Source organism: Pleurodeles waltl, chromosome 9 (assembly GCF_031143425.1).
Source record: "Pleurodeles waltl isolate 20211129_DDA chromosome 9, aPleWal1.hap1.20221129, whole genome shotgun sequence".
Taxonomy (NCBI): domain Eukaryota; kingdom Metazoa; phylum Chordata; class Amphibia; order Caudata; family Salamandridae; genus Pleurodeles; species Pleurodeles waltl.
The window spans coordinates 958,470,452-958,497,385 of NC_090448.1; the positions used below are offsets into that span (position 1 = coordinate 958,470,452).

At 44.3% G+C, this 26,934-nt stretch overlaps 1 protein-coding gene across 2 annotated transcripts in view; it reads left to right on the forward strand.

Moving 5' to 3' along the window:
• DYNC1H1 (dynein cytoplasmic 1 heavy chain 1) overlaps positions 1 to 26,934 on the forward strand; it is a 916,572-nt gene that overhangs the window by 241,244 nt on the left and 648,394 nt on the right. For both annotated transcript variants that reach the window (XM_069208347.1, XM_069208346.1), the window contains exons 30-33: positions 5,693 to 5,933; positions 13,891 to 14,074; positions 20,450 to 20,662; positions 21,072 to 21,310. In XM_069208347.1, coding sequence (XP_069064448.1) covers positions 5,693 to 5,933; positions 13,891 to 14,074; positions 20,450 to 20,662; positions 21,072 to 21,310 — 877 coding nt within the window. The remainder of the gene's footprint in view (positions 1 to 5,692; positions 5,934 to 13,890; positions 14,075 to 20,449; positions 20,663 to 21,071; positions 21,311 to 26,934) is intronic.

Below are 26,934 nucleotides of genomic sequence, written 5' to 3' on the forward strand. Positions count from 1 at the left end.
ACTGTACTTTCTGATACCAAAGAAGGACAAAACGCTGAGACCAATCCTAGACCTCAGAGTAGGGAACACTTTAATCAAATCAGACCACTTTCACATGGTCACACTACAAGAAGTATTGCCATTGCTAAAACTACACGACTACATGGCAACTTTAGACCTCAAGGATGCTTATTTCCATATACCAATACACCCATCGCACAGGAAATACCTAAGGTTTGTATTCAAGGGAATACATTACCAATTCAAGGTACTGCCTTTCGGATTAACAACCGCACCAAGAGTCTTTACCAAATGTCTAGCGGTAGTCGCTGCACACATAAGAAGGCAGCAAATACATGTGTTCCCATATCTAGACGACTGGCTAATCAAGGCCCATTCGTTAATACAGTGCTCAAATCACACAAATCATATCATACAAACCCTCTTCAAACTAGGGTTCACCGTCAATTTCACAAAATCCAAAATTCTGCCGCGCAAGGTACAACAATACCTGGGAGCCATAATAGACACATCAAAAGGAGTAGCCACTCCAAGTCCACAAAGAATTCGAAATTTCAACACCATCATACAACGCATGTATCCAACACAAAGGATACACGCAAAGATGGTACTACAACTCCTAGGCATGATGTCTTCATGCATAGCCATTGTCCCAAACGCAAGACTGCACATGAGGCCCTTACAACAGTGCCTAGCATCACAATGGTCGCAAGCACAGGGTCACCTTCTAGATCTGGTGTTAATAGACCGCCAAACTTACCTCTCGCTTCTGTGGTGGAACAACATAAATTTAAACAAAGGGCGTCCTTTCGAAGACCCAGTGCCACAATACGTAATAACAACAGATGCTTCCATGACAGGGTGGGGAGCACACCTCGATCAACACAGCATACAAGGACAATGGAACATACATCAAACAAAACTGCATGTAAATCACCTAGAACTTCTAGCAGTTTTTCAAGCACTAAAAGCTTTCCAACCAATAATAGTTCACAAATACATCCTCGTCAAAACAGACAACATGACAACAATGTATTATCTAATCAAGCAAGGGGGGACGCACTCCACGCAGTTAAGCCTGCTAGCACAAAACATTTGGAGTTGGGCAATTCACAACCAAATTCGCCTAATAGCACAATTTATACCAGGGATCCAAAATCAACTCGCAGACAATCTCTCTCGAGATCACCAACAGGTCCACGAATGGGAAATTCACCCCCAAATTCTGAACACTTATTTCAAACTCTGGGGAACACCTCAGATAGACTTGTTTGCGACAAGGGAGAACGCAAAATGCCAAAACTTCGCATCCAGATACCCACACAAACAGTCCCAAGGCAATACCCTATGGATGAACTGGTCAGGGATATTTGCTTACGCTTTTCCTCCTCTCCCTCTCCTTCCTTACCTGGTAAACAAACTCAGTCAAAACAAACTCAAACTCATATTGATAGCACCAACTTGGGCAAGGCAACCCTGGTACACAACGCTGCTAGACCTATCAGTAGTACCCTGCATCAAATTGCCCAACAGGCCAGATCTGTTGACACAGCACAACCAAAAGATCAGACACCCAGATCCAGCATCGCTGAATCTAGCAATCTGGCTCCTGAAATCCTAGAATTCGGGCACTTACAACTTACCCAAGAATGTATGGAAGTCATAAAACAAGCCAGAAGGCCATCCACCAGGCACTGCTATGCAAGTAAATGGAAGAGGTTTGTTTGCTACTGCCATATTAATCAAATACAACCATTACACACAACTACAGAACATGTAGTGGGTTACTTGCTTCACTTACAAAAATCTAACCTGGCTTTCTCTTCCATTAAAATACACCTTGCAGCAATATCTGCATACCTGCAGACTACCTATTCAACTTCCCTATATAAGATACCAGTCATTAAAGCATTCATGGAGGGCCTTAGGAGAATTATACCACCAAGAACACCACCTGTTCCTTCATGGAACCTAAATGTTGTCCTAACTAGACTTATGGGTCCACCTTTTGAACCCATGCACTCCTGCGACATACAGTTCCTAACCTGGAAGGTGGCATTTCTCATCGCCATTACTTCCCTAAGAAGAGTAAGCGAGATTCAGGCGTTTACAATACAGGAACCTTTTATACAACTACACAAGAATAAGGTCGTCCTAAGGACCAATCCTAAATTTTTGCCAAAGGTTATTTCACCGTTCCATCTAAATCAAACAGTGGAACTTCCAGTGTTCTTTCCACAGCCAGATACCGTAGCTGAAAGGGCACTACATACATTAGATGTTAAAAGAGCATTGATGTATTACATTGACAGAACAAAAAACATCAGAAAGACTAAACAACTATTTATTGCATTTCAAAAACCTCATGCAGGAAACCCAATATCAAAACAAGGTATAGCCAGATGGATAGTTAAATGCATCCAAATCTGCTACCTTAAAGCTAAACGACAGCTGCCCATTACACCAAGGGCACACTCAACCAGAAAGAAGGGTGCTACCATGGCCTTTCTAGGAAACATCCCAATGCAAGAAATATGTAAGGCAGCCACATGGTCTACGCCTCACACATTCACCAAGCACTACTGTGTAGACGTGTTATCCGCACAACAAGCCACAGTAGGTCAAGCCGTATTAAGAACATTATTTCAGACTACTTCCACTCCTACAGGCTGATCCACCGCTTTTGGGGAGATAACTGCTTACTAGTCTATGCAAAACATGCGTATCTACAGCGACAGATGCCATCGAACTGAAAATGTCACTTACCCAGTGTACATCTGTTCGTGGCATCAGTCGCAGTAGATTCGCATGTGCCCACCCGCCTCCCCGGGAGCCTGTAGCAGTTTGGAAGTTACCTTCAATTATTTATATATGTATCATCTCAACCTTAAATAGGTGCATACTTAGTCACTCCATTGCATGGGCACTATTACTACAATTCAACTCCTACCTCACCCTCTGCGGGGAAAAACAATCGATGATGGAGTCGACGCCCATGCGCAATGGAGACAAAAGGAGGAGTCACTCGGTCCCGTGACTCGAAAGACTTCTTCGAAGAAAAACAACTTGTAACACTCCGGCCCAACACCAGATGGCGAGCTATTGCAAAACATGCAAATCTACTGCGACTGATGCCACGAACAGATGTACACTGGGTAAGTGACATTTTCATTCCAGTACTTGCAACAGTATTGGGGTATGATTCCGACATGTTTGATACCAAACATGTCCAGGTTCGAAGTTACCATTATGCTGCAGCCCTTAGAGACCTTCCCTGGCATCAGGGCCCCTGGTACCAGGGGTACCAGTTACAAGGGACTTACCTGGGTGCCAGGGTGTGCCAATTGTGGAAACAAAAGTACAGGGTAGGGAAAGAACACAGGTTCTGGGGCCTGGTTAGCAGGCCTCAGCACACTTTCAAATCAAAACTTAGCATCAGCAAAGGCAAAAAGTCAGGGGGTAACCATGCCAAGGAGGCATTTCCTTACAGTGTCTACTTTTAAAATAGCTTATTGCCACTTTAACAAAAACTGTATATGTTATTGCTCTAATTCAAAGTTCCTAACTTACCTGTAAAATACCTTGCATTTTAAATATTTACTTCAAATATTGAACTTGGGGTTCTGAAAATAAATTAAGAAAATATATTTTTCTATATAAAAACCTATTGGCCTGGAATTGTCTTTGAGTGTGTGTTCCTCATTTATTGCCTGTGTGGGTACAACAAATGCTTAACACTACCCTCTGATAAGCCTACTGCTCGACCACACTACCACAAAATAGAGAATTAAAATTATTTAATTTTGCCACTGTCTTACCTCTGAGGGGAACCCTTGGACTCTGTGAACACTATTTCTTACTTTGAAATAATATATACAGAGCCAACTTCCTACAGAGCATCAGTCCTCCAATCAGGCTGCCTCTTCGGGAGGATCTTCTGTCGCAGTAGCAGGGGTAAGTTCTCCACCCGAACCTATCAACTTTGTGGCTTCATGCGTGGAGGTTGAGTGGCGACAGTTGATGGTTTACCTCCTCCCTTCCGAAGTCTGTGATGTCATTCTGGCAGACAGGCGTGCCTGTACTAAGTCAATTTTGTTTCATATTGTACTGAGAGGTCTGTTGATCCTCTTTCTTCTTCTCTTTCTAATATCCTTTTGTTTATTCTATCTCTAGCCTAACAGGGTTCCTCCTTAGGAACCCTTAAGGGCTATCTTGCTGCCTTATCAGCTTTCTTACGCTTGCCCGATCAGCCATCTTTGTTTGTCTCCTATAGTACAAAGATTTTTGAAGAGGCTTGTGCATTTGTTCCCACCTGTGCCTTTCGTCATGCCCCAGTGGGATCTTAATCTTGTTTTACCTTCCTAATGTGTGCTCCTTTCGAGCCCTTGTATAACTGTGCTCTCCAGCTGCTCACTATTAAAACAGCCTTTTGGTGGCAATTACATCTGCCAGGAGAGTGAGTGAGCTGCAGGCTTTATCTTCAAAGCCATCGTATCTCACAATAAAGCCTGACAAGGTAGTTTTAAGAACTCATGCATCTTTCCTCCCCAAGGTGGTGTTCCCTTTCCATCTGGGTCAAAATATCACCCTGCCCACCTTCTTTGCACCACCGCATCCCTCGTTCTACCTTGACCGCACAAAAGAGTTCAGGTGGATGACCAACTCTTTGTGGGGTACGTTGGTGCAAAGAAGGGTCGGGCAGTACAGAAACGGTCAATTTCGCCTGGGTCGTTCTCTGTATAAAGATCTGCTACGCTTTGGCCAAGAAGCAGCCTCCAGAGGGCTTGAGAGCTCACTGTACCAGTTGGAAAGCTGCTACCACTACGTCAGCTCGTGGGGTACCCGTGTTGAACTTCTGTCAGTCGGCAACGTGGGCTTCCTTGCACACGTTTGCAAGACACTACTGCCTGGATAGCCAGGTTAGCAGAGAGGGGCATTTTGCCCGCTCAGTCCTGCAGGACTTTCTAGTATAAAAATATATCCTTCAGACCCGCCACCATGGGTTATAGCTTGAGTATCTATTCTAATGTAAGGAATCTGCAGCTCGAAGTCTCTCTCAGATGAACAAGTTACTTGCCTTCGTTAACGAATTATCTGGTAGAGACTCTATCTAGCTGCAGATTCCTTACACCCCCTTCCCCCAGCCTCCCCGCTCGGTGGATATTTTTATACATATATATCATTATGTATATATGTTTTTTGGCGTTTTTTGCCTTTCTTAAAGGCATGTAAGAATTTTTACTTCACAGTCAAGTGAAAAATATAAAATCCATAACTGTTAGTTCTTCCATGACTGCGCTTCTGGTGTGGAAAGTTGTGGGAAAAGAACTGACGTACGTGCACCGAGGCGACATCTATCTAGACAACCGTGATGTCCTAGATAGCGCCAATGACACTGACGGCGCGCGTAGGGTACTGCTCACCTTTAAAATTCCAGATTCAAAGCCGACGCCAGGGAATTCTAATGTAAGGAATCTGCAGCTAGATAAAGTTTCTACCAGTTAATTTGTTATCGAAGGTAAGTAACTTGTTCTACTTGTTTACAAATCTTGAACCCACCTTTTTGATAAGCCTTTAAACAGTCACTAATTGATTTCCATAACTTAATATACATAATAATGTCCCACAATATTACACTATGTTTATACTAGTGCATATTTATAAATTATCATATTATGTATCTTAATTTCAGATTTTACAATAACATGTGAACTGTTGAACAAACAAGTGAAAGTGAGTCCTGACATGGCGATCTTCATCACCATGAATCCTGGTTACGCTGGAAGATCCAACCTGCCCGACAATCTGAAGAAGTTATTCAGGAGCTTGGCAATGACAAAGCCAGACCGTCAGTTGATTGCTCAGGTCATGCTGTATTCCCAGGGCTTCCGTACTGCAGAAGTGCTTGCAAACAAGATAGTGCCATTCTTTAAGTGAGTATGAATACCATGTACCCATGTTTTCTGGTTCCTTCCCAGAGAATCTATGGATGTAGGATTTGGTGTCTTTTTGTATAGACGTGTTGTTAATTGTTGGTGTTCTGTTGATGACTGAAGTTATTTCATGTAGCCAATTCAAAGCTAGTTCTTCCCTAGTACTGCATCTTTCAAGTTGGAAGTTCTCAGTAAATGTTGGGGCTACATTAAAAAAGTAATTTAGTTAAATATAGTAGGTCATCCACCTCATTTTGCTACCAGAGTATGCTGGCCAGTAAGGTTCATGGAAGGTTTCCCTGAAGGTGGCTTCTTACAGTACTTGCTTTTGCAAGTATTCCTCAAGTACATTTATGGAGTTGTGTGATGTTTTCAGATTGAAAGGAGATCTACAAGCATTTGTAGTTATATATATATATATATATATATCGTTTTTTAGAAGGTTTTCAGTCTGAAACTCCACTTCAAAGCAATGTACACCTATACAAGGCTTCTCTCATATGATGATAAACCATTCATGACCTACTTGCTGGGCAGTAAGGAGGCCATACATTTGTCAGTACCTTTCCTAATGGGGATAGTGACACCAATAGTGACCCTCCGGGCAACTGTAATGGAACATTTGCAACCAACAATTCACCATTAGCTGGACTCCTTTGCCAACCTTTACTACTAGGATGTGTAGTCCAGGGGCAAGGCTATGTTGCAGCTCCTATTTTGTGGTGTCTGCCTTGCTCCTGTTATTCTGCACTTTGTTTTGATACTTAGTTTGCTGCACACACAAGTAAGAAGGATCTAGAGATGACAAAGTTAATTTATTGTACTTGGAATTTTTCAGCATTGAAATGTTCCATAGTTAATCGTCTGATCTACCCTCCTGTCTGGTGAAGCATGTTCTAAATTTAGCAGGCTATATAATCTGATTATGGGATTGGGGTTTTTGGTCAAGTCACCTCACCGGCTTTGTATGACAGGTCTGGAAATTAGTGGATGAGCTCCTATATTAAATTGATGCTTTAATGCTTATGTTTCCAAACGTTAGCATGAAAATCTTAAAATTCGTAGTCTGAATGGGAAAATTTAAAAATATGTTAATCTATGACGGATAACCATGAATAAAAACTGTGGTTACACTATGTTTGCTTGTATATAGTGGGTAGGGCAAGATGATGTCATCAATGTAGTTCGTACTCTCTCAGGTGGAGAAAGTTGTTCCTAGCTTGATAACCTTCTCATACTTTTGATTGAAGTGTAGGTTCAGTGGGCCAATATTCAAATTGAGTGTCAGACTCGTAGGGATTATTGAGGGATCATGGAACTGTAGAATGCCATCTTTACTTAAATGCATGTTCTATTAGATTAAAGTTTTGTCTTCTGTGGCAAACCAAAATATGGGTTCAGATCTCGTTTTGTTTGTTGTATTTGGTTGAGTACTCTGCTACATTACGGTCTGTGCTCTATTAGTAAGTGCTACATAAAATAATTGTGTAATATATCTATTATTTTTTTCCCCACATGAAGGAAAAGAAAACGTATGTAGAGTCCTTTATACATGATATTCACATCAATTTAAAAGTGTTTTAAAATTCGAGGATTTTTGTAATGATGAGCAAAAATCATTTTTTTGCCTATTGAAGGGATAGGGACGGAATGAACAGTATTGCATTGTTTCCGATTGGTGTCTTGAAACCTAAGCCTGACTAATAACATAGCAGGTAAAGGGGACTAAACCGTATAGGTATTTTTGATTAGGAAACAACCTGTTCGATGGCATCTGTTGCTGCAGATACACATGTTGTGCACAGTCCGCCATCTGGTGTTGGGTCGGAGTGTTACAAGTTGTTTTTCTTCGAAGAAGTCTTTCGAGTCACGAGACCGAGGGACTCCTCCTCTTTGCTTCCATTGCGCATGGGCGTCGGCTCCATCTTAGATTGTTTTTTTTCCGCCCTCGGGTTCGGACGTGTTCCTTTTCGCTCCGGGTTTCGGGACGGAAAGATAGTCAAAACTTCGAAAAACTACGTCGGTATTGTTTCGCTCGGGATCGGGATAGTTAGAATCGACACCGAATCGTGAAGAGCTCCGGTAGCCCTTTGGGTTAATTTCGATCCCCCGTCGGGGCCTGGTCGGCCCGACCGCGTGTAACATCGACACCGATGGAACGGACCCCGTTCCGATTCTGTCCTAAATGCCACAATAAATATCCATATACGGACTAACATTTGGTCTGTAACTTGTGCCTGTCACCCGAGCACAAAGAAGAAACTTGTGAGGCCTGTCGTGCGTTCCGATCCCGAAAAACGCTCCGTGACCGTCGAGCCAGAAGACTACAGATGGCGTCCACGCCGACAGAACACCGAGAGTTCGAGGAACAAGGAGAAGAGGAGGAAGCCTTCTCCATCCATGAATCGGACTCGGATGAATTCGACGTCGAGGAAACTGTGAGTAAGACGTCGAAAAGCACACAGCACAAGAAAACAGACAAGGCCCAGGGGACGCCACTGCCAACTGGCCATGGCTCAACCCATAAAGGTGACCGTCCATCGGCACCGAAAAAGGCCGAACTGGTGCCCAGATCGTCCGACTCGGGTCGAGACACAGGCACGCAACATTCTCGGGACCGAGAAAGTGTTGCCGAAAAAGATAGACGCTGAGAAAGCGGAGCCGACGCTGCTCGACGCAGAGACAGCGGCACCGAGGATGATCGACGCCGAGAAGGCTCGACTCCGAAAAAGAAGAGATTCACCTCGGAGCCGAAAACAAAAAAAGACACAGTTTCGGTGCCAAAACAACCAGCAACCGAACCCACTACCGGCTCATATTCAGAGGAACAATCATTGTCCCCTCAAATGCGTAAACACAGGTTTGAAGAGGAGTTACAGACTACTGATGTAGACCATACACAAAAGAGGATCTTCATCCAGAGTGGAACAGGGAAGATTAGCACTCTCCCACCAATCAAGAGAAAAAGGAGACTAGAGTTCCAAACTGAACAACTGACACCACAAGCAAAGGTGGCAAAGAAAGCAACTCCGCCACCCTCTCCTCCACCTGTAACTCAGATATCACCGGCACAAACTCCGTCACATTCACCGGCTCACACCACCATGAGCCAAGATGCTTGGGACCTATACAACGCCCCAGTGTCAGACAATAGCCCAGAGTCATACCCTACCAAGCCCTCACCACCCGAGGACAGCACAGCGTATGCGCAGGTGGTAGCTAGGGCAGCAGAATTCCACAACGTGTCGTTACACACAGAACCTGTCGAGGATGACTTCCTTTTTAACACCCTCTCCTCCACCCATAGCAACTACCAAAGCCTGCCTATGCTTCCAGGAATGCTAAGGCACGCGAAGCAAATCTTCAAAGACCCTGTCAAGAGTAGAGCGATCACTCCAAGGGTAGAGAAAAAATATAAAGCACCTCCCACAGACCCTGCTTATATCACCTCTCAACTGCCACCAGACTCAGTCGTGGTAGGAGCAGCTCGCAAAAGAGCCAATTCACACACATCGGGCGATGCACCACCCCCGGATAAGGAAAGCCGAAAATTCGACGCAGCTGGGAAAAGAGTCGCTGTACAAGCTGCAAGCCAGTGGCGCATCGCAAACTCTCAGGCGCTCTTAGCGCGTTATGACAGAGCCCATTGGGACGAGATGCAGCATCTCATCGAGCATCTACCCAAAGAATTTCAAAAGCGGGCAAAACAAGTGGTTGAGGAGGGACAAAACATCTCCAATAACCAAATACGCTCCTCTATGGATGCAGCGGACACAGCTGCAAGAACAATAAACACTGCAGTAACCATCAGAAGGCACGCATGGTTACGCACATCTGGCTTTAAACCAGAAATACAGCAAGCAGTACTCAATATGCCGTTCAACGAACAACAATTGTTCGGACCAAAGGTTGACACGGCGATTGAGAAGCTGAAAAAGGACACTGACACAGCCAAGGCCATGGGAGCGCTCTACTCCCCGCAGAGCAGAGGCACTTTCGGCACCTTCCGTAAAACAACCTTCAGAGGGGGGTTTCGGGGTCAGGCCACACAAGCCAGCACCTCACAATCAACACCGTCTACCTACCAGGGACAGTACCAAAGGGGAGGTTTTCGGGGCCAGTACAGAGGGGGACAATTCCCGAGAAACCGGGGGAAATTTCAAAGCCCCAAAACCCCAACAACCAAACAGTGACTTACAAGTCACTCAACCCCTCCACATAACACCAGTGGGGGGGAAAGACTAAGTCAGTTTTATCAATCGTGGGTGGATATAACAACAGACACTTGGGTCTTAGCAATTATCCAACATGGTTATTGCATAGAATTTCTACAGATCCCTCCAAATATCCCACCAAAAACACAAAAAATGTCAAAACAGCATTTAGACCTCCTAGAAATAGAAGTTCAAGCACTACTGCAAAAAGAAGCAATAGAACTGGTACCATGTACAGAAATAAACACAGGAGTCTATTCACTGTACTTTCTAATACCCAAAAAGGACAAAACACTGAGGCCAATCTTAGATCTCAGAATACTAAACACCTACATCAAATCAGACCACTTTCACATGGTCACGCTACAGGAGGTGTTACCACTGCTAAAGCAACAAGATTACATGACAACCTTAGATCTCAAAGACGCGTATTTCCACATACCGATACATCCTTCGCACAGGAAATACCTAAGGTTTGTATTCAAGGGAATACACTATCAATTCAAAGTCTTACCGTTCGGTATAACAACCGCACCAAGAGTATTTACCAAATGCCTAGCAGTAGTAGCCGCACACATCAGAAGGCAGTAAATACACGTATTCCCGTATCTAGACGATTGGCTAATCAAGACCAACTCGCTAACAAAGTGTTCACAACACACAGAGTATGTCATACAAACCCTCTACAAACTCGGGTTCTCCCTCAACTACACAAAATCACACATTGTGCCGTGCAAAATACAGCACTACTTAGGAGCGATAATCAACACAACAAAAGGATTAGCCACTCCGAGTCCACAAAGGGTTCAAAATTTTCACAAGGTCATACAGGCCATGTATCCAACACTAAAAATACAGGCAAAAGTGGTTTTAAAACTCCTAGGCATGATGTCCTCATGCATAACCATTGTCCCAAACGCAAGACTGCACATGAGGCCCTTACAACAGTGCCTAGCATCACAATGGTCACATGCACAGGGTCACCTTCTAGATCTGGTGTTAATAGACCGCCAAACATACATCTCGCTTCTATGGTGGAACAGTACAAATTTAAACAAAGGGCGGCCGTTCCAAGACCCAGTGCCACAATACGTAATAACAACAGATGCTTCCATGACAGGGTGGGGAGCACACCTCGATCACCACAGCATCCAAGGACAATGGGACGTACATCAAACAAAACTGCATATAAATCACCTCGAATTACTAGCAGTATTCCTGGCACTAAAAGCATTTCAACCCATCATCACCCACAAATACGTTCTTGTCAAAACAGACAACATGACAACAATGTATTACCTAAACAAGCAAGGGGGAACACACTCGACACAGCTATGTCTCCTAGCACAAAAGATATGGCAATGGGCAATTCACAACCACATTCGCCTAATAGCACAGTTTATTCCAGGGATCCAAAATCAACTAGCAGACAATCTCTCTCGAGATCACCAACAGGTCCACGAATGGGAGATTCACCCCCAAATCCTAAACACTTACTTCAAAATTTGGGGTACACCGCAAATAGACCTATTTGCAACAAAAGAGAACGCAAAATGCCAAAACTTCGCATCCAGGTACCCACACAGACAGTCTCAAGGCAATGCCCTATGGATGAACTGGTCAGGGAAATTTGCATACGCTTTTCCCCCTCTCCTTCCATATCTAGTAAACAAATTGAGTCAAAAAAAACTCAAACTCATATTAATAGCACCAACATGGGCAAGACAACCTTGGTACACAACACTACTAGACCTGTCAGTAGTACCACACGTCAAATTGCCCAACAGGCCAGATCTGTTAACACAACCCAAACAGCAGATCAGGCATCCAAACCCAGCATTGCTCAATCTAGCAATCTGGCTCCTGAAATCCTAGAATTCTGACATTTAAACCTCACTCAAGAATGTATGGAAGTCATAAAACAAGCTAGAAGACCATCCACTAGACACTGCTATGCAAGCAAATAGAAAAGGTTTGTTTGCTACTGCCATAATAATCAAGTTCATCCATTACACGCATCCCCAAAAGATGTAGTGGGATACTTACTACACTTACAAAAGTCAAATCTAGCCTTCTCTTCCATTAAAATACACCTTGCCGCAATATCTGCATACCTGCAGATTACCCATTCAACTTCACTGTTTAGGATACCCGTCATTAAAGCATTTATGGAAGGCCTAAGAAGAATAATACCACCAAGAACACCACCTGTTCCTTCATGGAACCTTAACATCGTCTTGACAAGACTCATGGGACCACCTTTTGAACCCATGCATTCTTGCGAAATACAATTCTTAACCTGGAAAGTTGCATTTCTCATTGCCATCACATCTCTAAGAAGAGTAAGTGAAATTCAGGCATTTACAATACAAGAACCTTTTATCCAAATACACAAAAATAAGGTTGTACTAAGAACCAATCCTAAATTCCTACCAAAGGTTATTTCACCGTTCCACTTAAATCAAACGGTAGAGTTACCAGTGTTCTTCCCACAGCCAGACTCAGTAGCTGAAAGGGCACTACATACATTAGATGTCAAAAGAGCACTAATGTACTACATCGACAGAACAAAGGAGGTTAGGAAAACAAAACAACTGTTTATTGCATTTCAAAAACCTCATACAGGAAACCCAATATCAAAACAAGGTATAGCCAGATGGATAGTTAAGTGCATCCAAACCTGCTATCTTAAAGCAAAGAGACAACTGCCCATTACACCTAGGGCACACTCAACCAGAAAAAAAGGCGCTACCATGGCATTCCTAGGAAACATTCCAATGCACGAAATATGTAAGGCAGCCACATGGTCCACGCCTCACACATTTACTAAACACTACTGTGTAGACGTGCTATCCGCAGAACAGGCCACAGTAGGTCAGGCCGTACTGAGAACTTTGTTTCAGACTACTTCCACTCCTACAGGCTGAGCCACCGCTTTTGGGGAGATAACTGCTTACTAGTCTATGCACAACATGTGTATCTGCAGCAACAGATGCCATCGAACTGAAAATGTCACTTACCCAGTGTACATCTGTTTGTGGCATTGGTCGCTGCAGATTCACATGCGCCCACCCGCCTCCCCGGGAGCCTGTAGCCGTTGGAAGTTATCTTCAACATTTGTACATTTGTGTATATATATATATTACTTAACCTTAATTTGTACATACTTATTCATTCCATTGCATGGGCACTATTACTAACACACACAACTCCTACCTCACCCTCTGCGGGGAAAACAATCTAAGATGGAGCCGACACCCATGCGCAATGGAAGCAAAGAGGAGGAGTCCCTCGGTCTCGTGACTCGAAAGACTTCTTCGAAGAAAAACAACTTGTAACACTCCGACCCAACACCAGATGGCGGACTGTACACAACATGTGAATCTGCAGCGACCAATGCCACGAACAGATGTACACTGGGTAAGTGACATTTTCATACATGTTTTACTTTTTATTTATTTTATTTAGCCTCCCAGTGGAACTAGTACATAGTTAATCAGATCGCACGTTCATGTGGTTGATAAGGAACGTCTCAGAATCTTTCTTAGGTTAAAGTAGTTAAATTGACCCCTATGCAGACGTTCTGTCTCACATCAGTAAATTCTTTCCTTTGTATTATTGCTTTAAAATTTGATGGCACTAGCCAATGAAAATACTTTGAATCTATCAAGTTTGTCATTAAAAATAAATTCTGCTTACAAGTCTGTTTTAAGTCAATTTACACCAACACTTTTATCTTTTAGACTGTGTGATGAGCAACTTTCTTCACAAAGTCATTATGACTTTGGCCTTCGAGCTTTAAAGAGTGTTTTGGTAAGCGCAGGGAATGTGAAGAGGGAGAGAATACAGCGGATAAAGCGGGAGAAAAACGAGCGAGGGGAGGTTGTTGATGAAGGAGAAATTGCTGAAAACCTACCGGAACAAGAGGTATTGCACCCACATCATTACACTACAACAGATCATTGTTCTGCACAAACAAATAGATTGTTTTATTTTAATGGATCACAGCAAGAGGTTTAGATTTAGTCTTGCTTAAATATAGCTCTTGTTACATCTGCACTATTAGAACTGATGATCAATCCTTGAGGGTTAGAAATGTTCCCTATATTCTTAGGAGTTCTTCACACATCCCCAAAATTGAATGTTATTATAGCACCAGAAATGTGAAGTTTTGGTTGACAACACCTTTCTCACTTCATAACCTCTTGCGCACCTTTCCCACAGTTACTCTTCAGGTCAGGATGTGAATTGCAGTTTCCATTGTTGACATAGCCAGTATATCTGTTTCTGGTAGAAACTTCTAACTGCAGATTTCTCACCTTGTGAATATCTGCAGGTGTCAACTGGAACTAGAAACTTTCAAAGCACTTCTTTGAGGGTCAGCAGATGGCATCATGTGGCTGTGCAATGGATCTGACTCATCCTGATTAGGGCATCTGGTCCCTATATATGCACCCCTCTGCATGCTGAGGTCAGTTCCTTTCTTTCCGCCACTGCCTGAATCCAGGGCATTTAAATCCTGTCATACAGGGCAAATATCATTTCCCTTAAAAAAAAAAAATACTTTGTACACCAGGTCATCCCTTAAAACAACTGCGTTCATCCTGGTCTGTAGGAAACTGGATCCTGGTTGCAGAAACCCCCCACTATTTGTCGGGTTTTTGATGCAACTTTATTGAAGTGCACTTGGTTCCTGCTAACTAGGTCCCCAGTGCCAGTATTCCTTCCCCAAAGCAAGACACCTGGTCACTTCATCCCCAAGTGACCAGGCCTTTAGCAATATATATGTTCCTAGTAAATGGTACCTCTGGTATCTAAGGCATAAGTACTAAAGAGGGGCCCTGAGAGCTGCAGCATAACTGGTGGCACTGTAAGGGACCCAGCATCAAACATACACAGACTGCCACTGCAGGCTGTGTGACAAGGTGCTTCAAAATTTTTTAAAAACAACGTAGCACACACTTGCATTCCATGTCCCCTGAACCTGCCTGTCATATTCATAAGTAACCCCTACAGCAGGCCGTACAGCCCTAGGGCAAGGTGCAGTATGTTACATGCAAGAACATAAGATGCATGAACAGATATGTCCCTACAATGTGTTTGTCAATTCTTTGACATAGTTAGTGAACAGGGAAGCCATTTTTAGTACATGTACTTGACACTGGTCAATAAGAGTTCCCCAGCTAAATGATGGCTTCAGTGAACCTGTGGATGTTTGGTATCAAACATCTCGTATTAATAAACCCTCACTGATTTCAGTGATGTTTTTTCTTAATACCTGCTTCCTGAGGGCACCTTAGAGGTGCCCCCTAAAAATCTACCTGCTGCTGTTGTGCTGACTGACTGGTTTCCACCAGGCTGCCACCAACAGGCTAGTTTCTTATTCCTCACACCCCACACCCATCCCCCGCCGCCAGGTTCGAGACCCTTGGCTCACTGGTGGTCAGGAGCAAGCCTACTTTGACAGGGGTGTTAACACACCCCTCCCAACAGAATTATCTGTAAATCTGCATTCCAACGCTAGGGAGCTTCAAAGCAGCCCAACCGATCTTGGTTTGCAGATCTGGCTTCCCTCGGAAGGGAGATGTTGACCCCAATGCCCCAGGGTCCATTTGGTACCGGAACAGGTGGGAAAATTAGCTATGCAGCAGGCATGTTGCATTTACAGGCTGGACACACCTCTAGGGTGACCAGCCTAAAAAATGGAGAAGACCGCCTTAGAAATTCTATCATCTTGTGTGCTGTGGAATTAGGAATTCTGGGACAGGGTGATGCCGACCCCCAAAGGAAGTGGTCATCTAGGGGGCGTGGTGACCCCAGGGGTAAGTAGCCCATTGACTACTAAACCTCACTCCCCTTAACACCCTTAATTGAGTATTTAGGGTACCACCCTGATACCATGACCTCAGATCTTCACTGGACACAAAAGGAGTGGACAAGAAGCCTGCTGACCTGAGAATCGATAACCACGATCGACTTGGCTGCTACACCGACCCTTGTAGAGCAACAGACCTGTCCTGCTGCTTCAGCCTCCAAGAATCCACTAGAGCTGCCAACTGACAGCATGGTTCCCAATCCTCCTGAGCGAAGCCCACCTTGAGTTCGCCCACTGTGGACTTCCAGACAGAGCTTGCAGCCTTGATCTGCAGACCTCCCTCAACTGCGACCACACCTGCCTATTTGTTGGTTCAGCCTGACCTAGCCACCCTGGACAGAGGGAAGAGGACTGCAGGTGTCTCTACTCGCCCCCCCCCCCCCCCACCAGCATTGCAACAACTGCGGTGCCAGGTACCAACACCACCAGTTAATATCCCGACACCAGACTCGACCTCACCAATGCTGGACACGATCAGATAGTTTTATCAGACTCCAAAACTAATCCCTTACGTAGACCCCAGCACTGCACCCACTCCAAACAGGACTTTACACCACAGGCTGATGATAATCAGAGTGAAACTTCTTATAATGTTGGACATTTTGAACACCCACAGGATACCAGTGGTCTAGACACCTTCCTGGGCATTGGTCTGTCCTTACCGAACTCGGCTGTTGCAACAGAGGATACTGCCTCATTTTCGACAGTGATCAGGAGACTGGCAAAAGTCTTGGACCTCATATTTTCAACTGTACTGGTCAAAATGAATATGCTTACTGACGTTCTTAACCACGCACAAACAAGTCTGGAACCTCTTCCGCCCATCTATAAGGCATTGACCGATGGGCTGGTATGCACCTGGGCAAAACCCAGGATCTTGGCCCACTCTCCCAGCCAGTAGGCAAGTGCAAGGTGCCATAGACTCTCTCCTGGGTACCCAGATTTTCTAAGTCCACATCCCAACCCACGGAGTTTAGTAGTGCAGGCATCAAACAACTGACTAAACCCAAAGAGCTGCCCCGGACAGAGAGTCTAAGTGAATGGAAAGATTCGTAAAACGCACGTTCTTGTCTGCCAGCCTTGTCCTTAGATACATCTAGTCTCCTGGGCAGGTATTTGTATGCCTTGTGTGTCAACATGGCAGAGGTTTTGCCAGCTTTATTGGTTGATGTCTGAGTCACATTATAGCGTCTAATCCTGGGTGGTCAAGATGTGGCAAACAACACTGGCTTAGATACAAATAGCCATCTGGGTAGGGTAGTCTGCACCAGTGTGTCACTAAGGCACCATGGCTGGATGTGCCCCATAGACTTTTCTTCAGACTTCGAGAAGTCCCTAATGGACATGCTGTTTGGCAGCTCTTGCCTGTTTAGAGTGAAGGCGGACTCCGTGATAGAATATTTTAATGAGAGCAAGGCCACAGCTCTCTCTCTAAGCCTAGCTCCGTCTGTCCGCCAGTTTCTCCAGACCACTCACCCTTTTTGAGGCTCTGGACGAGGTTACCAGCAGAGGCACCAATACTGGCCTACAGTAACAAAATCTCATCTCCCAGTCTTTTTGAGTTAGAGGCAAAGGATCAGGCTGCAAACGTCCAGGCCCCCTGGGACAGTGATATAACCCAAAACAGACTCTTCTGAGATAGCTGTAAAACACCTCCAGATGACGGCTCACCTGTTGACATTGTTGGATTTTTCCAGGAATGTGCAGAAGTTGCATCTGACCCCATTCACAGAGGCTCCCCTTTATCGAAGCCATCTTGGATTTGCTTTTTCGAGTCCTCTGAGTCTAGGACATTTGAGCTATGATCCTAATGTTTACTTGCAAACCGGATCCCCGCCAAATCGGCTCTGTGCTTCTTGAACTACTTTGTGCTTTCAGGCTCTGAATTGGGGTCTAAAGTCTCAGTGGGCTGACCACCAAGGCAGTCTATCAGGTTCAATCCAAGTAGAATAGGAGACTGCGCAATACTTTCAGTGGCGCTGCCAGTCCGCTGTTGGATTGGTGGTAGACTTCTCTTCCTATCCCACCCAGAGTGAACGGTTGTGACATGCATCGTTGCTGGGTTGTGGAGGCCGTCTGGGAGAGGTGGAGATAAGAGAACTCTGGTCTCAACGTGGCGCAACATCAGCTAGAGTTGCATCCTATAAACTTGGCATGGTCAGAAGTTCTCCTTACAGTTCGGGGGAACGGGTACAGGTGCTCACAGACCACTTGACTGTCATGTGGTACTGCAACAAACATGGCAGTGTGGGGTGTCGTGCATCATGCCAGGAGGCTAACTGTTTTTGGAAATTGCTGAACGCTCAGGGCATTTACCTGATCACACAACACCTGGCCGAATCTTTAAATGGTAGGACAAACTCAGCCGCCATTGCCGAGCAGTTTACAAGTGGCAGTTACACTTGGAGGTGGCACAAGGCGTCTTCCAGCAATGGGAAAAACCCTGGCTCGATTGATTCGCTGCCGCAAAGAAAGTGCAATGTTGAAACTTTTGGGCACTACAGTTCCTAAGGCAGTCCTCTGTAGCATACTCTTTAACCTCTACTTGGGCTCAGGACTCCTGTACGCCTTTTCACCCCTTCCTCTTTTGCTGAGAGTACTGAAAACGATCTGGAGAGACTATGCCCAAGTCATCCTAGTAGCACCTGAGCTTTCACAAATTACACCTCAATGCATTGAGATTAAGCAGAGACATTTGATGTTTTTTTTTTATCCTCCAGAAGTGGTTGGGGACATTCTGACAGCCAGGCATCCTTCTATCAAAGCTATACATGCAGGATGCTGGGAGAGCTTGTTGCTTGGTATCCCTACTGTTATGTTGAGCCTTTGCAATCACATTTGTGACATACTTTTGTTTTGTCTTTCACTGGCCCAGCAAGGCTTTGCTGTGACCACAATCAAAGGTTATTTGTTGGCTCTTTCGGCCTTTCTGTGTCTACAGAGTTAGTCTTCTGTCTTCAGATCAATTGTTGTGATGCGCTTTTTGAAGTAGTTGACCCACATGTTTCACCAATTCCATTTCTAATGGCGCAGTGGGACCTTAATTTGGTTCTCACATCTCATTTGCACTACTCCTTTTGAGCCAGTGCACAGTGGGCTTCTTTGCCTGTTAACCATTAAGACAGTTTTCCTCATCACCATGACATCAGCCAGGCAAGTGAGTAAATAAACTGCAGCCATTGACTGTGGTGCCACTGTACATTTTGTTCATCCCGGACAAACTGGTCGTCCAGACAAAAGCAGTATTCTGGCTCAAGGTCGTTACGACGTTTCATGTAGGGCAGTCCACCACCTTCTGGCTCTTTATGCACCGCTCTCACCACCTTGACCAAAAGCTAGCCCTTAATTTCACTGTTGGTTGTTCACGGGAATGCTGAATGGATGACAAAATATTTGTTGGTTTTTCTGAGGTAACGAAAGGAAAAACTGTGTAGACGAGGATCATCTCAGTGGTTTGTGCTATGCGCCAAGATCTGCTGTGAGCTGGCCAAAAAACAACCCCCGGAAGATTTTCAGGCTCATTCCACCGGAACAAAGGCTGATTCTAATGCTGGCACATTATGTGCCAATCTTTGGACTTCTGCCTGGCTTTTACATGGACACTCCTTCATACACTGCCTGGATAGCCAGGTCTGGCAGAATGGATATTTTTCCTGTCCTGCAAGATTTCCAAATTTGAGCAATTCCGTAGTCCACCACCTGGGGAGAGATGTACTGTTTTGGTATCTATTCACAAGGTGGGGAATTTTCAGCTAGAAGTCTTTCCTGGAAGTGCAAGTTACATGCCATCGTTAATACCTTTTCTGGTAGAGAAGCTGCCTAACTGCACATTCTTCACATCTGCACATTGTCAGATGTTGGTATGGAGCGAGTTCATAAAGAAACTGATGTTAATGCGCAGAAGAGGCACATATATAGGGACCCAACGCATAATGCGTGGGGGAAATTGCTGCAAAAGTTTCCGAATCAATTCTGACACCAGGGGTTCTTCACAAATCGAGGAACCTGCAGTAAGTCTACCAGAAAAGGCGTTAACATAGGTAAGTAACTTGTTAATCTTGGAGCTTCAAGCTTGGTCCAATAGAATTTAAACCCTTGGAATTGCTTTAAGATTCTAGATTATTAATGTGGTTTACTATTAATTCCCACTCCTCTGCCAAGATTCATAAGAATTATGAACCCCTGTAGTGTCTGGCATCGATAATTATGCATACTCCATAGGTGGACACCCTACTCTGCAGAATAATTGTTTTTAAATTTATTTATTTTTATAGTTTTTAAAAGTTGTGAGTAACTTCCTCAAATGGACACAGCTAGCGATTGAAACATATCTAAGTGGAAGTCTCTGTTGTTTCTATTTTCATTTTCATTTGTAAGGTATTTAATTGCTTATTGAAATTATCAACTCTACGTTTTTTACTCTTTAGATCCTGATCCAGAGTGTTTGTGAAACTATGGTACCAAAATTAGTAGCAGAAGACATCCCACTACTTTTCAGTCTCCTGTCCGATGTATTTCCAGGAGTGCAATATCATCGTGGTGAAATGACTGCTTTGCGTGAAGAACTAAAGAAAGTTTGCCAAGAAATGTATCTCACGTATGGTGATGGAGAAGAAGTTGGTGGAATATGGGTTGAAAAAGTAAGTATTGTGTAGGTGTAACCGCAGTGTAAGCATATTTGTTTTCAGAAATCAACCAGTGTGATTCCACCCCTCTGAGAACTTAGCACAGCAGATAAAAAAAACCCAGGCGCACCTCCAGTCTTGCGTAAGAACTTTTGTCATCTATATGGGTCTCAATACCTATTTCCCATTTTTCTTAAGCTGTAAAAAAATATATATATAGATTTCTGGAATTTTGTGCTGTACTGCCTGATTTGCTGGTATGTAATCACTCTTTGAAACTACTATTAAAGAGTTCTAGTTGGTGCTAAGCAAAATGTAAACTAGTGTAATAGTTCTGCTTCTTGTTTTTTTTCTTGCAATGGCTATTTTATTTTCTTACATTTTGATAGGAAGTTGTGTCTAAATACATTCTTTGTCTTTGCAGGTTCTTCAGCTTTATCAGATCGCACAAATCAATCATGGGTTAATGATGGTGGGGCCTTCAGGAAGTGGGAAAAGCATGGCCTGGAGAGTGCTTCTCAAAGCATTGGAGCGGCTCGAGGGTGTTGAGGGTGTTGCACACATCATTGATCCAAAGGCAATAAGCAAAGACCATCTGTATGGGACCCTGGATCCAAACACACGGGAATGGACAGATGGATTGTTTACTCATGTTCTGAGGAAGTAAGCTGACTGTAATATAGTAGATACGTTAGTACACAAACAGTAATCGTGGTTGTTTCTCTCTATATATGTTAGATGGCATGTGTAGGTGCAGATAAACATCCTATGCATTATTCCGGGATCTAGTGTTGGGCTCGGAGTGTTACAAGTTGTTTTTCTTCGAAGAAGTCTTTTCGAGTCACGAGATCGAGGGACTCCTCCCCTTTCGGCTCCATCTTAGATTGTTTTCTTTCCGCCATCGGGTTCGGACGTGTTCCTCTTCGCTCCGTGTTTCGGTTCGGAAAGTTAGTTAAATCTTGGAAAATTCGACGGTATTGTTTGCGTTCGGTATCGGGTTAGTTACAACAGATCAACACCGAATTTTGAAGAGCTCAGGTGGCCCTTCGGGGTTTTCGATTCCTCGGCGGGCCTGGTCGGCCCGACCACGTGCGTCTTCAAGGCTAATGGAACGGACCCCATTCCGCTTCTGCCCCGAATGTCACAACAAGTATCCTTACACAGATCAGCATCTGGTCTGTAATTTGTGTTTGTCTCTCGAACACAAAGAGGATACCTGCGAGGCCTGTCGAGCGTTTCGGTCGAGGAAAACGCTAAGAGAACGAAGAGCAAGAAGACTACAAATGGCGTTGGCAGGACAACAACACTTGTAAGAAGAAGAAACCTTCTCCATCGTGGATTCGGACTCGGACGAGGTCGATCCCGAACAGACGCCGAGAACCGTGAGTAAGACGTCACTGCACAAAACTCACGGAAAATTCACAAAAGCCCAAGGGGCGCCACCGCCAACAGGCCATGGCTTAACCCGAAAATTAGGTGACGACCATCGGCACCGAAAAAGGGCACGCATGTGTCGAAGTCATCCGACTCCGGTCGAGATACCGGCACAGAACAGACTCGACCTCGAGACACTGGGTCAGAGCAATCTCGACACCGAGAGGGCGGCACCGAAATGAGTCGGCACCGAGACATCAGAACACCGAAAGGCAAGAAAGTGTCTTCGGAGCCAAAAAAGACGGTCAAAAAGGTTTCGATACCGAAACATCCGGCCTCTGAGCCGAAACCAAGTTCCTACACCGAGGAACAGGGCCTGTCCTAACAGATGCAAGGACACGGATTCGGACAGGAGCTAGAGGCAGGGGAGCCAGATTATACTCCAAAGGAGGCTCCACATTCAGAAGGACACAGGAAAGATCAGTACTTTCCCTCCAATACGAATTAAAAGGAAACTTGCCTTCCAAGAGAAAGACAAGCAACCACAAGCAAAGGTGGCAAAACAAATAACTCCACCACCATCACCACAACGCTCACCACAAGCATCACCGGTAGCCACTCCACCAATGATGCAGTCTCCAACTCATACAGGAATGAGTCAGGAGGATCCTGACACATGGGATCTTTATGATGCGCCTGTATCAGATTATCCAGCGAGACAGTCACCACCTGAGGACAGTACTGCCTACACACAGGTGGTGTCAAGAGCAGCTGCGTTTCACAATGTCACCCTGCATGCAGAACCAATAGAGGATGACTTTCTGTTTAATACACTGTCGAGCACACATAGCCAGTACCAGAGTCTCCCTATGTTACCGGGAATGCTGAAACACTCAAAACAAGTGTTTCAGGAGCCTGTGAAAGGCAGGGCCATTACTCCAAGGGTGGAGAAAAAGAACAAGCCGCCACCAACAGACCCTGTGTACATCACGCAGCAATTAACACCAGACTCAGTGGTTGTAGGGGCAGCTCGCAAAAGGGCAAACTCACACCTCGGGAGATGCACCACCACCAGATAAGGAAAGTCGCAAGTTCGACGCAGCGGGGAAAAGGGTCGCGGCACAGGCAGCCAACCAATGGCGCATTGCCAACTCATAGGCCTTGCTGGCTAGATATGATAGGGCTCATTGGGACGAAATGAAACATTTCATAGAACACCTACCCAAAGAGATCCAAAAGAGAGCACAAGAAGTGGTAGAAGAAGGCCAGAGTATCTCTAACAATCAGATACGGTTAGCAATGGATGCAGCAGACACAGCTGCTAGGACTGTAAATACAGCAGTCACCATACAGAGACACGCATGGCTACGCACCTCAGGATTCAAGCCGGAAATTCAATAGGCGGTGCTGAGTATGCCTTTTAACGGACAGCAGTTGTTTGGGCCGAAGGTGGACACTGCTATCGAAAAACATAAAAAGGACACAGATACGGCCAAAGCCATGGGCGCACTCTACTGCCCACAGAGCAAAGGCATATTTCGTAAATCACAGTTTAGAGGGGGGTTTTGGAGACAGAGCACAGAACCCTCAACCTCACAAACAAGACCCACTTACCAGAGTCAATATCAGAGGGGAAGTTTTCGGGGGCAATACAGAGGGGGACAATTCCCAAAAAATAGACGGAAGTTCCAGAGTCCCAAAACACTACAAAATAAACAGTGACTTCAACGTCACAAATCCCCAACACAACACCAGTGGGGGGGAGACTAACCAATTTTTACAAAAACTGGGAGCAAATAAGACACGTGGGTCCTAGCCATTATCCAACATGGTTATTGCATAGAATTTCTACAATTCCCTCCAAATGTCCCACCGAAAACACACACCATGTCCAAACAACACATGGATCTATTACAACTAGAGGTCCAAGCGTTGTTACAAAAAGATGCAATAGAGCTAGTACCAATTCATCAGAAAGGAACAGGAGTTTACTCCCTGTACTTTCTCATACCCAAAAAAGACAAAACTCTAAGACCCATATTAGATCTCACAACATTAAACATCTACATCAAATCAGATCACTTTCACATGGTGACACTGCAAGACGTGATCCCATTGCTCAAACAACAAGACTACATAACAACACTAGACCTAAAGGATGCATATTTCCATATACCTATACATCCTTCCCACAGAAAGTACTTAAGGTTCGTATTCCAAGGGGTACATTACCAGTTCAAAGTGTTGCCATTCGGGATAACAGCGCAAAGAGTTTTTACAAAATGCCTGGCTGTAGTGGCAGCCCATATCAGAAGGCAACAAATACATGTGTTCCCGTACCTAGACGATTGGTTAATCAAAACCAATACGCAAGAACGGTGTTCACAACACACAAAGTATGTCATAGAAACCCTTCACAAGCTAGGTTTCTCACTCAACTACAACAAATCACACCTACAGCCGTGTCAGATACAACAGTACTTAGGAGCAACAATCAACACAGCAAAAGGGATTGCCACTCCAAGTCCACAAAGGGTACAGGCATTCCAAAAAGTAAAACAAGCTATGCACCCAAAACAAAAGTGCCAGGTAAAATTAGTGGTGTAGTTACTAGGCATGATGTCCTCATGCATGGCCATTGTCCCAAACGCAAGATTACACATGTGGCCCTTACAGCAGTGCCTAGCATCACAATGGTCGCAAGCACAGGGTCAACTTCAAGATCTAGTGTTGATAGACCGCCAAACATACCTCTTGCTTCAATGGTGGAACACTATAAACTTAAACAGAGGGCGGCCTTTTCAAGACCCAGTGCCTCAATACGGAATCACAACAGATGCTTCCATGATAGGGTGGGGAGCACACCTCAACCAACACAGCATCCAAGGACAATGGGACACTCAGCAGAGACAGCTTCATATAAATCACTTAGAACTACTAGCAGTATTTCTAGCGTTGGAAGCATTTCAACCTATAATAACCCACAAACACATTCTTGTCAAAACAGACAACATGACGACAATGTATTATCTGAACAAACAAGGAGGGACACACTCGACACAGTTGTGTCTCTTAGCACAAAAGATACGGCATTGGGCGATTCACAACCACATTCGCTTAATAGCGCAGTTCATACCAGGAATTCAAAACCAGTTAGCAGACAATCTCTCTCGGGATCACCAACAGATCCACGAATGGGAAATTCATCCCCAAATACTAAAGACTTACTTCCAAAGATGTGGAAGATACTAATAGCACCAACTTGGGCACGACAACCTTGGTACACAACACTACTAGACCTCTCAGTAGTGCCTCATATCAAACTGCCAAACAGACCAGATCTGTTAACTCAACACAAACAACAGATCAGACACCCAAATCCAGCATCGCTAAATCTAGCAATTTGGCTCCTGAAATCTTAGTATTCGGACACCTAGACCTTACACAAGAATGTATGGCGGTCATAAAACAAGCTAGAAAACCAACCACAAGACATTGCTACGCAAATAAGTGGAAAAGATTTGTTTATTACTGCCATATTCATCAAATTCAACCATTAAACGCATCTGCTAAAAATATCGTAAGCTACCTACTTCACTTACAAAAGTCAAAGTTAGCTTTTTCATCCATCAGCTTATCTGCAAATTACGCACTCAACTTCATTATTCAGAATCCCAGTCATAAAAGCATTTATGGAGGGTCTGAAAAGAATTATCCCACCAAGAACACCACCAGTTCCTTCGTGGAACCTCAACATTGTATTAACACGACTCATGGGTCCACCTTTTGAACCCATGCACTCATGTGAGATACAATACTTAACATGGAAAGTAGCATTTCTAATAGCTATCACATCTCTCAGAAGAGTAAGTGAAATACAAGCCTTTACCATACAAGAACCCTTTATTCAAATACACAAGCATAAAGTAGTTCTACGAACAAATCCAAAATTCTTACCTAAAGTCATATCACCGTTCCACTTAAATCAAACAGTGGAACTTCCAGTGTTCTTTCCAGAACCAGATTCTGTAGCTGAGAGCATTACATACATTAGACGTCAAAAGGGCACTAATGTACTACATTGATAGAACAAAACAAATTCGCAAAACAATTGTTTGTTGCTTTCCAAAAACCTCATACAGGGAATCCAATATCCAAACAAGGCATTGCTAGATGGATAGTTAAATGTATTCAACCCTGTTATATAAAAGCAAAAAGAGAACTGCCTATTACACCGAAGGCACACTCAACTAGAAAGAAAGGTGCTACCATGGCCTTTCTAGGAAACATACCAATGACGGAAATCTGTAAGGCAGCCACATGGTCTACGCCTCATACATTTACCAAGCATTACTGCGTGGATGTGTTAACAACACAGCAAGCCACAGTAGGACAAGCAGTATTACGGACTTTATTTCAAACAACTTCAACTCCTACAGGCTGAACCACCGCTTTTGAGGAGATAACTGCTTACTAGTCTATGCACAGCATGTGTATCTGCAGCTACACATGCCATCGAATGGAAAATGTCACTTACCCAGTGTACATCTGTTCGTGGCATGAGACGCTGCAGATTCACATGCGGCCTCCCACCTCCCCGGGAGCCTGTACCCGTTTTAAGTTGAGGAAAGGTATTGAACATTTGTAAATTTGTAAATATAACACTTTTAACCATATTATGTACATACATATTTACTCCATTGTATGGGCACTATTACTATATACACAACTCCTCCCTCACCCTCTGCGGGGAAAACAATCCAAGATGGAGTCGACGCCCATGCGCAATGGAGCCGAAAGGGGAGGAGTCCCTCGATTTTGTGACTTGAAAAGACTTCTTAGAAGAAAAACAACTTGTAACACTCCGAGCCCAACACTAGATGGCGGGATGTGCATAGCATGTGAATCTGCAG